Raw genomic sequence first — 15,624 nt, 5'->3', positions numbered from 1 at the left:
AATAATTATACCAGTAGCAATAGCTCTAAAATTTTTTTATTTTAAATTTTACATTTTACAATAAGAAAGAATCTGAAGACAAAAATCTTAGACAATACCAGGTAAAGAAATTTTTTTCTCTTTTTTTAGCATGCTGACATGTCTTTCCTCAATCTTCATCATTGAAATAGATCAAGATGTGTTATATAACAATTTATGTCTCAACTTTTATTCTGTTAAACCTATGTACTTAAAAAAATTTTCATGATCCTTTTTCTTAATACAATTTATACACATAACTTTAATTAACTGTTACAAAAATCGACGACTACCAATACAATAAAAATAGAGCAAATTGAGAAGTTCTCGCTTTTATTATTATTATAATGCTAAATTTAATTTTATTTTAATTAAATTTATGAAACTTACAATATTATTCCTATATATTAAATATCTTTCAAGTACTGTAAAGGTAAATGCCTGATTGATCAATTGAACAAGATATGGGACGAAGTTCTATTATACTTTTTATTATTCTTTTTTTTATTCCTTTTTGCATTTTGTTAAAACTTTATTTGGATAAAAAGTAAAATGAAACTTAAAAAAAAAAAGGAACAAAAAGAATTACAGATCCCTAAATAATTTAATGCTGATAAACACGAATAATAAATAATAATAAAATTGAAAAAGAGGAGAAAAAGAACTTTTAAAAAATTATAACAAAAAAAATCAAAGGATCAAACAGGATGAACTAAATTAATAGTATACACGAACCAATAAATGTGTAAATGTTTATAATAAAAAAAAACCAAATTGATCCTTTATTCATTAAAACTTTCGGCGAAATAGGTGCACAAATATTTCCGTATAAAAGCATATATAAGTATATATGTAGCACATGTTACGTACATTTACATAAATATATCCACATCCTATAATAATATTTTAATAAAACGAAATTACTACGTCAAGGAGGTTATTGAATTACGTTATAAAACGTTTTTAAACTAATTCAGTAAACAATACAAATGAAACTGGAATAAGAATATCTTTAATAAAATTTGAAAATGGCAAAAGAACAAATCACATGTTAAAACAATATAAAGTGAAATTTTTTTGAGGTGAAAATCTTAAAAATATTAATTAACTCAATTAATTTAATATTTAAAATCCATATTCGATTTTCCGTAGTTAAATGACTGAATTTAAGGTACATGAATTTAAGAAATTTCAGTTCGACATGGAAATTTTGGGAAAATTTTAATACTTTTTGTATCACAAAATAATTTTGTATTTTATAATTTGATTCAATGAAAAAAATGGTATAAATTTTTCAAAGAAAGAATATTTAACATAAAATCTAATCTGATTAATTAAATATTTTTGCAAATACATAATATTTTGGCAAATACATGCTATATAAATAAGAGAATTTGACAAATCTCCTTTAATATTTTTAATATTTTTTCACAATTGCTTCTAAAACTATACTACAAATTCAATAGTACTTTATTAAGATACTCAACATTTCCATATACTTTTTATGAATTTTTCATTTTAATGCGACAAAAATCTACATTTTACCTCTAACAATATTAATTATTAAAGAATTATTAAAATTTTAAAAATTCAAATTACATAGCCATATACATAAAAAGATTTAAAATTTTTATACATGTACCAAATGATTGCTTGAATCATAAAAAATTTAGAATCCTTTAATGTAAGATCTAATTATATAAAAGTACATAAGAAATTGTACTATACAATAAAATTATTCTTTATAGTTCGCTTAAACTGGGAATTAGCAGAGATCATGTATTTTTTTCGCGAAGTTTTTTAATCGCGAAACACTAAAACTTTTTAAATATCATCAGTTGTACTATGTCATACACAAAAACAGTAATAATACAATAATATAGCAGTAAAAAAAAATCACAATACAAAAAAGGATGTCATCTTTTTTGTTTCGTTTTTTTTTTTGATTTTTGTTTCTGAAATAAAAGAGAAAATGAAGAGAAAAAGAGACAATGAAATCTAGTAAATTTTAATATTATTCCAATCAAAGTAGAAAATATGAATTGAGGGCACATGTGATAGGAATATGAATTTTATAAAAAGGAAAAGGAACTTTTGTTTTCTCTTCTTTTAAATTTAAAACAAAAACATTTTACTAAACAAATAATTTAATTTTTTTTTTCTAAAGAGTATGTGCATGATAAAAATTTCCTCAATAGAATCCTTTATTATTTTTTTTTTTTCATTTTTTTTTTTTTTTGGACGTAAACTGCATTTTAGCGGTTTAAACCAAAAACAATCTTTCTAAATATTATATATGTATATCAAAAATGCAAAAATGGACAATCCAAATGAATATTTTAGAAGACATATTAAGATATTACAATGATAGTTTTGTAAAAAAGGGTACAACAGATCAATTATCGTTTGATAAATAAAGTTGAGTCGTTAGCAGTGTAGCAATTTTTTCTTTAAAAAGTGAAAATAGTACTGTTAAAAACAATACCTACCACACTATTAAAATTACATAATTTTCTACATATATGAATATTTTTCAAAGATTGCATACATTCAGGATGAACAATGTATTTAGTCTTTGAAATAAACCAAAAAAAAAATTTAAAGAGACGTATACATGAAATTGTTCGAATTTAAAAGGTAATCGCGTGATTTTAGAAAAATAATTACACTTTTTAATGGCATGGCAGTTACTGTTAAATTTCTGTATTTATAGATATTTGGAAAGCATGCCGTTTCGGAAATATGAGGTGCCGAAAATATAAATTAAAAAAATTTCGAAAGGCGATAACTTGAGTCTTAAACTATTTATTAGTGTCCCAAACTTCTAGCGGTCTAAAAGAAAAACAAAACAAAAAAAATTTGGAGAAAACTAATTTTAGATAATGGTAAATTTTGTCGGCAATTTTAATTTTTCAAATTTTAAATATGGTATGCCGTGGTAAAAGAAGCCAGCCACTATTTTTCTGCATTTGCAAAATTTGACAAATGCTTATGCTTTTACTGAGACATATAAATTAAAATGACAATTTGTGGGTTTTTGAGGGCTTCGTAAACATGTCTCCGGACGGAATTAACAATGTCTTGTAGGATGAAATTACCAATGCGCTCATTGAAATAAGTTAATTTTGGGAAATAATTTTAAAATTGAAATTTATATGCCAAAAAAAATATTCACGCCATAAAAACTGCTAAATTTGTTGACATAAAATTTTCTCCTACCTTATCTTTAACTTTTAAACTTTAATCGATAGCAAATAAACTATATTAATAGTTGATAAACCAAAGTAAAATGAGTCAAATTTATCTTTATTTAGAAAATAAGTGAACATTTTATGTTTTCCTTCTAAGTTGAGACTTTTGCTTTTTTTTTTGTGAATATACGCTTAATGAATTCAGAACTCGTGTTTTAGCTCACCAGCTTGATTATCACTCAAAATATAAATCCTCAATAAATAATATTATTTTCTTCCCAATAATTTATATGATAACTAATTACAATTTTGTGTTAGTATAAAAATTTGACAATTTCTACAATTTTAAATTGTTCAAAAGATCGCCCATATTTACTTATATGCACAGATATATAGAATATATCAAATTCTATACGTATATTCAATATCCTATGCGACTTTTCTTGTAAAAAATTAAACAAAAAAAATCGGCATAAGAGAAAATAAAAAAGATGAATGAAAGTTTTAAAAAATTAAATTGGAAAAAAAAAATAAAGAACAACATAACTGTTAACATTGTATATCAACATCACTGCAGCAATTTCTCTAGATTCTACTCATTGTTTTCTTTTTTTTTCTGCTTTTCTTTTTTAGAACGATTAAGAATATAGGCCATAACCTAAAGGATATACATATATACAAATATTCATCTATATAAAAAAAACATTTAATTTAAAACGCTAATAAGATGCAGTTGTGCATGAAATATTGATTTAAATTGTTTGAAAAAAAAATATAAAAAAAAAAATAAATAGAAGAAATTTGAAAGAAGATTCCCAATTCCCAGTAATTATTCATAATATATTGAAACCAAATAGAAAAAAAAAATAATAATAATTTTGTTATTTTTGTTTTGTTTTATCAGGTATTGTTCTTCTTGTTTTTGTTTTACAAATCGATCAAGGATATTAGAACAAAAATCTATTATAATTAATCTATATTAAAGAATTATTGGCAAATATGGCAGGGAAAAAAGGACAAAAAAAAAGACAGATTTATAACCTTGGAAAAAAATTTCCATATTTTATATTATTGTTTTATTAACAGCTGATCCGATTTATAGTTGACACCACAACTAAATTACAAGCAAAAAAAAGTCTATAGAATGGTAAAAATTCCTTTGTTTTAATTGAATATTTTTGTCATAATAATCTTTAAGTGACGCAAGACTTTCTTACGAAAACAATGAAACATTTGCTAATTTAACTAGTGTACTTTCGAAAAATTTATGCTATATTCTATTATTAATTTATTTTTACATTAAACTACAACATTCCAATTAGTTTTTCATTTAAGGTTTATGGCCAGATAATATTGATTTGTTGCATCTACATATCATTAATAAAGCCAAGTTTCTATATGTAGTTTGAAATTTAACCAATTACATTAGGTCTGACACGAATAATTATAAAATGTTTGCCTAATACTATTACTCACATAATATAATTAAAATTTATTTTATATGTTTTGCCTTACAGTATAATAACGATTTTACTCATAATACCTAAACCATAATTTCACATATAATTTAATTTAAAAATTTTTATAAATTTGAATTATAACAATAACAAAAAAAAAATTATTCTATATTCGAAATTTATTACAAAACTTTCTTATATTAAAAACAATAAAAATTCTTTTCCATTTTAAAAACTCAAAACAGTAGGAAAATAACAATTAAATGAATACAGCTACATTTTTTAATAATATTCAGAAACTTTAAAAAAACCTTAAAAATTTTATTTAAATTTATTATTATTTTAAAATTATTAATTTATGTAATACATATTTTTTTTACATTTACCATAACTCATTTTATAAATTAAAATTTAATATTACTGAAACACAAATTTCATGGTAAAATAATTAAAAAACGAGAAGAAATAGAGTTGATAATGTCAACTTTGTGATATCAGTACGAACTTGTTATCCTATTGGCCAATTTATAATGCACTACTAATATATATACGTACGGAAATAATATAGTTACCGTATTGCCAAAATTATTTTTGCAAAATTTCAATCCTGAAATTTCAATAGTTTTTAAGACATATGACCAAAATACTATTGAAGTTGTATGACAGTTACCACAAGGAGCCATGAAATTTCAACGATTTTTATCATACATAGCAGCCCTAATAATATATTTACTTGTGCGAAATTTTGAATTTATAGCTTCAATAATTTCGGAGATATAAAGAAATAACTTCTGATGTTGTAGGACAGCTACCCGAATCACTGCCTCAACCACATCCAATTTAAATTAAATTCCGGCATTGACTATTATAAATAATTTATTCGAAAATTTGGTGAGCTCAATTAGTTTTTAAGTTATCGCAGGGATGGACCACAGGCTTGACATGGTTAAATCAAATCAGAATTCAATGCTGATCAAAAGCATACACTTATGTCTATATCTCACACAATTATTTCTTAACGTTACAAATGGTAAAGCAAATTTTTATTATACACTTCAAACATAAATTCGTGCGAATATAATAAATAAAAAACAGAAATTTTATATTATTATAATTTGCAATTGTTGAAGCTGTTCTATTAACTGCGATAATTGAAACGGAATACAGTAAACATGAAAATATTAATTTTATATATATCTATATAACGTATTTATAATTTATATAGCAATGTATATAACACATTAAATATATAAAGTCAACAACAATAGTAAAATTTTTTTTCATTCATAAACAATTCCAATTCACTTACTTATTATCCTTTTATTTAGTTAGAATTTAAAAAAAAAACAGAAAAAAAATTTAAAATATAAAATCATCATGAGTATTGCGTATAACTTGTATCCTAACTAAAAAAGCTTCTATATTTTTTGTTTTTTCCTTCTTTTTATCTATGTTCTTATAAAAGTAAGGTTAAAACAATTGAAACTGGTAATGGAACGGAAGTTAAACAATAAACATATGCTATATTTTATGTATGCACATACGCTATAACGTGGGTTATGTACGTTATATACAATATTGTTATTAAATATTAAGTTTTTTTCTAAAAAAAAACAAAAAACAATAAACAACACCGCCTTCTCTAAGAGTGATATTTTGTATATCTCTCTTTTTCTGTGCTTTAAACTATCCCTATTTGAAATTTTTTCGAATAATATATATTAAAAAAAATATATAAAGTTTCTTGAACAATATTCGGCTGTCAGCTCATAGCATTCAAGTAAGAATATTAAAATTATGTATTTGGTTCGACTTTCTCTCTCTTTAAATACCGCAACATATTTCCTTAACAAAATGATAGAATCAATAAATGCTATCAACAACACCTGTTAAATAAATTTTTTTAAAAATAATTTATTAGAATTTTTAAGAATTCCAAAATTTCAAAGCTAAATATATCTTTTAATTCCTATTTAATTTAAATGTTATAAAAACAGTTTCCCTCAATCAAAAAAAAATTAGGAAAACTAATAGTATTTAGGCACACAAATTTCTAACATCAAGATTTTGAGAAGACTCAAAAATATTTCTAAATAGACTTTCAAGCATATAGGCAAAGAAAATGTCCTTTGTTGTATATCCGTTTTAAATTACATCCTTATTTTCTTCAAAAATACAGTTACTATTCTTCAAATTTCTTATAATTTTCATTTTAAAATCCTATAAATATTAGATAGGTGTCTTTGCACTTTCAGTCTCACTGACTTTTACTTTATTGTATTATATAGATGTACAAGTTATCCTCTTCAACAATTTACATCCTTATGTACATACTACTATACGAGTATATTACAAGTATATTCTAAATATTTATTAAAGAAATTCTTTGAATTTATAAAATCTGAAAGTTGCAGCCGTTTTTATAGTTTAAAAAAGAAAGCTGTATACATTACACAAAATATGGAAGGAAATGTAAAAAACAAAAAAAAAAACAAATGACTATTCTGACCTAAAAATACATGTAGCATAACCAGACACAATAGAATCAAATGAATACTTTACAAAAAAAGAGAGAGAAAAACCAGTTACTGCGGTATCAAAATAAAAAATAAAAAACTATAGCAGAATTTTAATTTAAGTAAAAAACAAAAAACGAAAATTTTCCGCATAGAGGAAACCGCGGTTTATCTATTTTTTTTGTGTTTGTTTTTTTTTTATTTCCTTATTTTGGACTCTATATGCTTTCACTTATCTTAAGACCATCAAAATATGTCAAAATTATAGATAAATAAAAAATGAAAACAAAAGAAATTTAAAATGTTATAATTAATATTTTATAACTGATTTAAAGTACTATAACAATAACAACGTTCTTCTTTCATACAATTGTTGTTTAGTGCCTTTATTTAAAAGTAAAAAGCGTATATGCAATAAACTTGGTACCCTAAACGTAATAACTACGAAATTCAAGAAAATACTATATTCAATTTAGGGCAACACCCCGTACTTAAAACTATCCTAGGTCAAAAAATTTATTTACTTAAGAGTTTGTTCAATTTTCATTTAATAGAATTTTTTTAAAATTTATTCGTTACAGTGTGGTTTTAAATTAAATAATTTATAATCTAAAATATTTTTAAAGAATTCAAGTACAATACTTGAAAATCGTAACAAATTACCGAATTCTACATAGTAAATAAAATTATTAGCATTAAAAAATACAAAGCAAATATTTAACAAATTTTCTTTTATTGATGCAACTACAATTTATCAAATTTTTTATAACAACATTTTAAAAATATAACATATAAGGTAACATTACAGCTAATAACAAAATTAATTTATGACGAAAATATGCGTTATTGATTCCGTTTATTCTTTTTTTGTCTTTCTGCTTCCCGTACTCTCTTAATTTAATGGAATTTAATTTTGTATGACTGGTTTTAATGCTAATGTTTTAGTCTTAGCTAATGCAATTAATAATATCTCTTCATCATAATTATCATTATTCATATTATCATTATGGATTTTATGAAGACTTTTTTTATTATAATTATTATCTAATTTAATAATTGCATTTATATCTTCTAAGCAACCATATGTAATTGGTTCCCAACCTTTAATTGTATTATATTGATAGAAATGATAACAATGTTTAACAATAATTACAATATAATTATCATATTTCATTTGAAATGAATTAAAATTAATTATATTTTTATTAATTTTTATTATTTGATATAAATGAAATTTATTTATTATTTTATAATTTTCATAATAATTATTATTATGATTATTATAATCATTACCATTATAGATATTTGAATATGAAGATGAAAAACTTTTTGAATATTTTTGATTATAATAATTAGTATAATCAATGGATTCATCTAAATCATATACATATAACTGCGGATAATTAATATATGTGAAAATTAAATTATATCTATTAATTTTTGTTTCTATTAAATCAATTAATATATTATTAATATTAATTTTATTATCATTTTCAAATGATGGTAATAATATATTATCAATTTTTATAAATTTACTAATATTATTTAAATATTTTAATTTATAAATTGTTAAATAATATTGTTGATAATTTTTAATTCCCAACATATTAATATCATAATTATGATTTTTCCATTCTAAATTTATTAAAAATATATTTGAATTTTCTTCATTTTTTTCTTTTTGAACATATTCATGATTATAATATGAATCATTTTTGTAATCATAATTATTTAGAAATTGTTTAATTTTTAATATTTTAAAATTAATATTTGAATTTTTAAAATATTCATTTGAAATTAAATTCTCTTCATAAAACATAATGTTATTGTATAAATCAATTTTAATGAAAATATTTTGATTATTTGCAAATTCTAATAAAACTAATTTATTATAATTTTTATTTAAATAATTATTAAATATATCAATTATTTTAACAGTATTATTAAATGTTATATCTTTATAATAATATAAATTATTTGATAGAGATTGCCATGAAAACTTTATTAAACTTTTATTGAGAGAACAATCATTTTCAGCAAAAATATTTAATTTTTCATATTTCTTTTTAATTATTGTTGTTTTTTGATAATTTATTATTAAATTATTTTTATTGATATTTTTAATTGCAAATAATTCATTTTCACATTTATTTTTATTATGATTATTTAACATATTTAATTTACTCAAATTATCATTATCATTATTATGATCAATTAATTTTTTATAATATAATTGATCCCATGAATATATATTATCATTATTATCATTTTCTTGCCATTCAACAATTTTCTTTAAATTATAATCAATATAAATTAATGCATTTGAATTATGATAATTTTGATTTAAATTTAAAATTTCTTCGATTTCATTATAAATTTCATTAATATGATTTAATTTTATTTTTAAATTTTTACATTTATAATTATGCCAATCATAATACATATTAATATCATAATTATTTAATGTATTATTTATAATAAATTTATTATTAAATTTTATTGATTCCATAATATTTAAATTTTTTATTGTACCATTATTATTTAATAATATAGTTGAATGATATTTTTCAATTAAATCATAATCATTTAAATAAATTATTGTTGATGGTCCATAAATTTCTAAATTACTGTTACTTGATAAAGTTTTTACACCAATAATTTCTTGTATATTATTTGAATATTTAAATATTAATTCATCAATTGGAATATTATTTATTGTTTGCAATTGTACATGTTCAGTTAATTTTAAATTTTCAAATGTTAAATGACCATAAATTTCTTGTCCAGGACCATTTAATTTTAAACGATTTTTTAATAAAAATTCTAATGGCATATGATTTATTTCATTAACATATAAATTTTTAATTAGAACATTACTATTTAAACATAATATAGGCCATATTTTTTCATTATTTGCAAATATTAAATCATCAATATTAATTGAATTTATTTTATTTGTATATAAAGTATGAATTTTTAATGGTTTTTTAAATAATTTTTTACCATTTATTGGTATTTTATTAAAATATTGTTTACGATATATACTTTGATTTAATTTATCTATATAAATATCATTTATTCGATTAACATTTAAATAATTATTTGAAATTAATTTATTAATAAATATTTTATTGAATTTTTTTGTTGCATAAATTATTTGAATATTATCACTTTTTTTATATAATGCATTTGACAATATTTCGTCAATAATATTATTAAAATTATGTTCTATAATTTCATCGAACAAATAATTAAGATTTCTAAATATAACATCATTTTCAAATATTATTTTACCATGGATAATTTGTGGTAAATTATGATTTTTTATTACACCGAATTCAAATAAATCATTTAGATTACCATCTATATTATTAATTTTAGCTTCTTTTAATACAATTAATTCTTCAAAATTTTTATTATTAATTGAATTTTTTAATTGTTCCCTAATTGTTAGGAAATTTTTATCAAATTTACCAAAAAATTTTCTTGTTACATTAACATTTTTAATTTTTAAATCACTATGTATATGTGTATCTGAAGCTTCTACATCTAATAATAAACTTGTATGAATATTATTTATAAATGATGTCTGAAGATGTCTTATTTTAGTGTTATTAAAAATCCATTTGCCAGTAATTATTTGAGGTATTGAAATTTTCAAAATATTATTAAATAAATCACTTATTAATCGATCATTTATTTTATCAATGAAAACATTATCAATTACAACTTTATTTTTAAAAGTAATCTTATTCTCTAATTGTACTGGTTCCTCTGGATTATTATCATTTTTAAATACTAATAATTTCATTAAATCATTCCAATTCAAATCATTGATTTCATTAACTAACAAATTATTTGTAAATTTAGCATTTCCTTCGATGATGACTGTTTTATTTAAAATGATTTTACTATTATTTGCATTACTATTATTTTTAAGAAATGTATTTAATAAATTATTTATATTAAAACCATTTAAATTTTCTACAAAAATATTTTTTAATTTTATCGGTTCAGTAATTACTGTTGTATCATTAATTCTTTCCATTACAATTTTAATATATTGATCTAGATATTCAGTAACATTAATAATATTATTAACACGTTCAACAATTAATTCTGAATCAACAGTAAAATTTCTTAATACATTAAGATTTTGAAAAGTTTTTTCTTCAAAATCATTAACAACAACAGTTGATTTCTTAACCAGATCAGAAGTTCTAATATCATTTATTAATTGAGTTGATAATTCATTTACTCGCAAACCTGACATGAAATTTTTTGTATTATTTATGAAAATATTTGTTATATCAGAAGTTGCTTGATTTGCTATTCTTTTAATTTGTGATTCACTATTATTAACTGTAATGTTACCAATAACTCTTGCATTCTTAAAAAATAAATTAATTGGTTTGTTGGGATTTTTATTCCATAATAAATAATCTTCTAAAGGAAAATCATTAAGATTTCTAGTTTCAACTTCTGTTAAATTAACAAAGGATGTAAATTTAATAGGATGTTCAATTTGCTACAAGGATTCAATTAGAAAATGAGAAATTTAAATTTATAAAAGAAAAAATAAAGTATTTATTATTATATGTTATATACCTGATCAATGTGTTTCAACCAAAAATTTTTCGAAAAATCACCTTCAAGCATTTGATCTCCAATTATAAATCTAGTATTTTCATCATTCCCATTTATATTATGTAAAGTAACATCACCATTAATTGTAATATTACCAGTGTAAATCTGTTGGAAATCTTCATGCTTTGTACCAAAAATATGACGAGCAAATATTCTCTCATTTTCTTCATCCAAGTGTAAGTGATTCAAAATGCTTATTTTTTCAATTTCTACAGGTGCTGTAATAATATTAAAAATGAAATATTATTAAAAAATAGGAAACAGTGTAAATAAAAATAAAAAACTCAAATTAACTTAATAATCATTAATATTAACCAATTTTATTACCACTTACATGTTATATTATTTTCTCTATCAATTCTTGCAATATCATTAACAATATCAAGGTTATTCAATTTTTTCAATTCCAATGATTGAATTAAAAATCTTGATATCAATATATTTGAATGAATATTTTGTTCAGTATTCATTGTAAATATATCGCTAACATTAATAAAATTTAATCTTCTTGTATTTAATACCTCAATTATATTTGGTTTATCAGTTGATACAATTTTAAGATTCCCTTTAATAATACTAATTTGATCATCACGTAACATTTCATTTTCATACATATTATCCCAATTGATGCCATTAATTTCTCTAACTTGAATATTTTTAAATTTCATAGATCCTGTAAAATTACGATTATCCATTAAATTAAACATTATTGGTGCATCCTGTCGAAATTTATCGAAATTTTTCAATTTTTCAATATCACTTGATTCCTTAACATTCAATATGTCAACTTCAACAGAATTCTTAAATATTAATGTATTATTATCATTGTTAGATGGTACTGATGTTAAAATTTGATTCAATAATTTTGAAGAAAATTCTTGATCAATTATTGTCATATTTTTAACTTTCAAATTTTTTATTTTCATTGGTTTTGGTTTTTTCATAGTATCTCTTTTTGGACGGTGTACTGAAGTTTTAATTTGTGATATTATATTTTTTAATTCCTTAACGTTTGATTTCATTTCTTTTAAAGTACTTGTAAAATTATCATTTAAAATGTTTAAAGATTTTATTCGACCTTCTGGAATCACAATATGTGATTTTGTTTTTAAAATTTTCTTTTCATTTTCCTTGGTTGGAGAATATTTTCGTAAAAATTGTATTAAATTTGAAATTTGTTGAATGGTTTTTTCACGTCCAATCAATAAATTTCGAACATTTGTTATATAATGTTCAAGAGCTAATTGTTTTTCAATTGAAATTGCTATAAATTAAAAATAATTTTCCAAATTAATAAATAACTCATGAATATTTTACAGTAAATTTGCAATAATTTATAAAATTAAAACAAGAAGGTCTTACCAGTTCTTGCATCACCTATAATTGCAATTTCTTCTAGCTTATTCATTACATATATTTTTAATAGAATTTTTGTGTTATCCTTTTTGTAAATAATAAATAAAAATTTTTTACCAAAATTATCAATAAAATTATTAATTTCAATAATATTTTCATCTAATGTTATATTTGGCAATATTAAAGCTTCAAATTTTTCATCCCCAAATATATGCAATTTATTTTCATTAATACAAGTTATAAAACTTGGTTTCGCCTGAAATGATGCAATTTTTTCACAATAGGTTCCATTTAATATTGCAGCTTCTGTACCAACTGTTATTTTATATTGTTTAAATTGTTCTTGTACTATTTTAAAATAATTACAATGATGTTCTTCAGGAAAACATTCCGATACAATTATTTCATTATTAAAACCGAAAATTTGTATTAAATGCGAATCAAAAAAATTACTTAAAATCTTTTTAAATGTTTCCTTTCTTTTTATAAATTTATATACAATCACACTGGTCTGTGAAAAACAAAAAAATAAATGAATTTAACAAAAGTACCTATGCGTTTAATAAAATATTTAAATTATTACTTGTTCACTTTCTTCTTCAAATTTCGATGTTAATATGTGTATTATATCTGTTTCTGAAGATTTAACAAGATAAATATCATCAAATGGTTTAATACTTTTTTTATCAACCGAATAAAATGTTGATTCACTCCATTTGTAAGTACTTTATTTAGAAAAATGAATTCATAAAATGTTAAAGAAATTTTAATTTTTTAAGATTTTTAATTCAGGATATTTATTAAATAAAATCAAAAAAGCTATTTCTGATACAAACCTCAGTTTTCCTTCCATAACATTAAATTTTATTGAAGCTATTAAATAAACTGATGAATATTCATTACTTCTGGGACGTCTTAGATTACTTGTATCCATCTTCGATTTTTCAGTACCAAAAAGAAATATTTTATGTAAGTGACCAATTATATGTATTCTTTGAAGACGTTCTAACTCATCATGTATTAATGGTGTGTCATTCTCATAATTTTTAGATGTATTATTTAAATTTAATAATTCATTTTCAATGATATGATAATTTATTTGATAAATTTCAATAAAATCAGATGCTGCAATAACCAATATTAAATTATTTTCGAATAGTATAGCCTAAAAATAAAATAAAAGAATTATTTAAAAAAAAAATTAAATGAATTTGACAATACAGTATAAATTTCGTAGAGAATTAAAGGTTCTTCTTGAATTTTGAATTATTTTTGTCACAATAATCCTCTGTTACTCAACTTTCCAATCATAAACATATTTATAAATTATAACATTAAAAGTTCAATAAACAAATCACATTCTAACGCTTAAATAACTTAAATGTTTCAATCGCTCATTTGGTGCAACAATGACGTAATTCAAAAAATACAATTTCTAAGTTGGCTTTACAGAAATAAGCATTTAAAATTTTTATATTTTTTCTAAAAAATGTCGACTGAAATTTGCCACCTATTGCCACCTCGTAATAATAATTTATAAAATAATACTTCAACCAGAAGTACATATAAACTAAAAAACATTAAAATTCGATTTTCCCAAATGTGCGAATTTTGAATTATGTTAGTGTTGCAGCAAATGAGCGAAATTCATTAAAAAATATCAATTGTTTCTTTTTCTTTAAAATTATTCTTTTCTCTTAAAAAATAAGAACACCATATTTTATATACCTTACCTCAAACATATCAATTTTTTCATCATTTCTATTTTTGAATTTTGCTATAAAATCAAAATGTGTTGAATTCTGAATTGTTCTAAATAAATATAAATTTATTCCATCTAATATTAATAATTGATTTGAATTAATTGCTGTTGTAAAATGAGTTCTTTTATTATTTTGATTTTGGAACTCTTTTTCAAATATAGGTTTCTCAATATCAAAAAATTTCTTTTGGGCTAATGTTGTTAATGACGAAGATGTTGATAATTTTTGAGATGATGATGGCGATGATGATAATGATGATGGCGACGATGATGATGATAATGCTAAATATTGTTGAGATCCAGGAATTTCTGATAATATTTGACCATTATGATATATATGTCTTATAACTTTAACATTATAATCAATACATAAATTCTAAAACATGCAAGATTATTAAAAAATTTAAAATTTTAATTACAAAAATTTTCATCGTATAACTCTAACCTCTTTAAATAGACCGATACAGGTAATCAGGAACATTAGGAACTTCATTTTATAACTTCTGTTTTTTCTCTTTTGCATTTTTTTTTTATTTTTTTTTTTAATTAAAATTTAATTTAAAAAATTTTAAAGAAAGTTTTTAATAATACAATTAAAAAAAAAATTTCATTTTTTTTTATTTTTATGAAGTATGCAGTTGAAAAACACATTTACATCTGAACTTTCAGAAAATAAT

At 21.2% G+C, this 15,624-nt stretch overlaps 1 protein-coding gene across 1 annotated transcript; it reads right to left on the bottom strand.

The window, feature by feature from the left end:
- Positions 1-8,089: 8,089 nt before the first annotated feature.
- LOC129611476 (uncharacterized) lies at positions 8,090-15,566 on the bottom strand. Its single transcript, XM_055524654.1, has 11 exons — positions 15,393-15,566; positions 14,919-15,323; positions 14,022-14,350; positions 13,769-13,910; positions 13,192-13,696; positions 12,164-13,093; positions 11,791-12,047; positions 11,207-11,710; positions 11,034-11,070; positions 10,702-10,980; positions 8,090-8,283 (listed from the first exon to the last, which is right to left on the bottom strand). The coding sequence occupies exons 1-11, from the start codon at positions 15,468-15,470 to the stop codon at positions 8,090-8,092; spliced, it is 3,660 nt and encodes a 1,219-aa protein (XP_055380629.1). The 5' UTR covers positions 15,471-15,566.
- Positions 15,567-15,624: the final 58 nt, after the last annotated feature.

The sequence above is a fragment of the Condylostylus longicornis genome, unplaced genomic scaffold, assembly GCF_029603195.1.
Source record: "Condylostylus longicornis isolate FDR11 unplaced genomic scaffold, ASM2960319v2 ptg000049l, whole genome shotgun sequence".
In the NCBI taxonomy this organism is placed as follows: domain Eukaryota; kingdom Metazoa; phylum Arthropoda; class Insecta; order Diptera; family Dolichopodidae; genus Condylostylus; species Condylostylus longicornis.
Note: the sequence above shows the minus strand (reverse complement) of the source record. Positions and strands in the feature narration are given on the sequence as shown.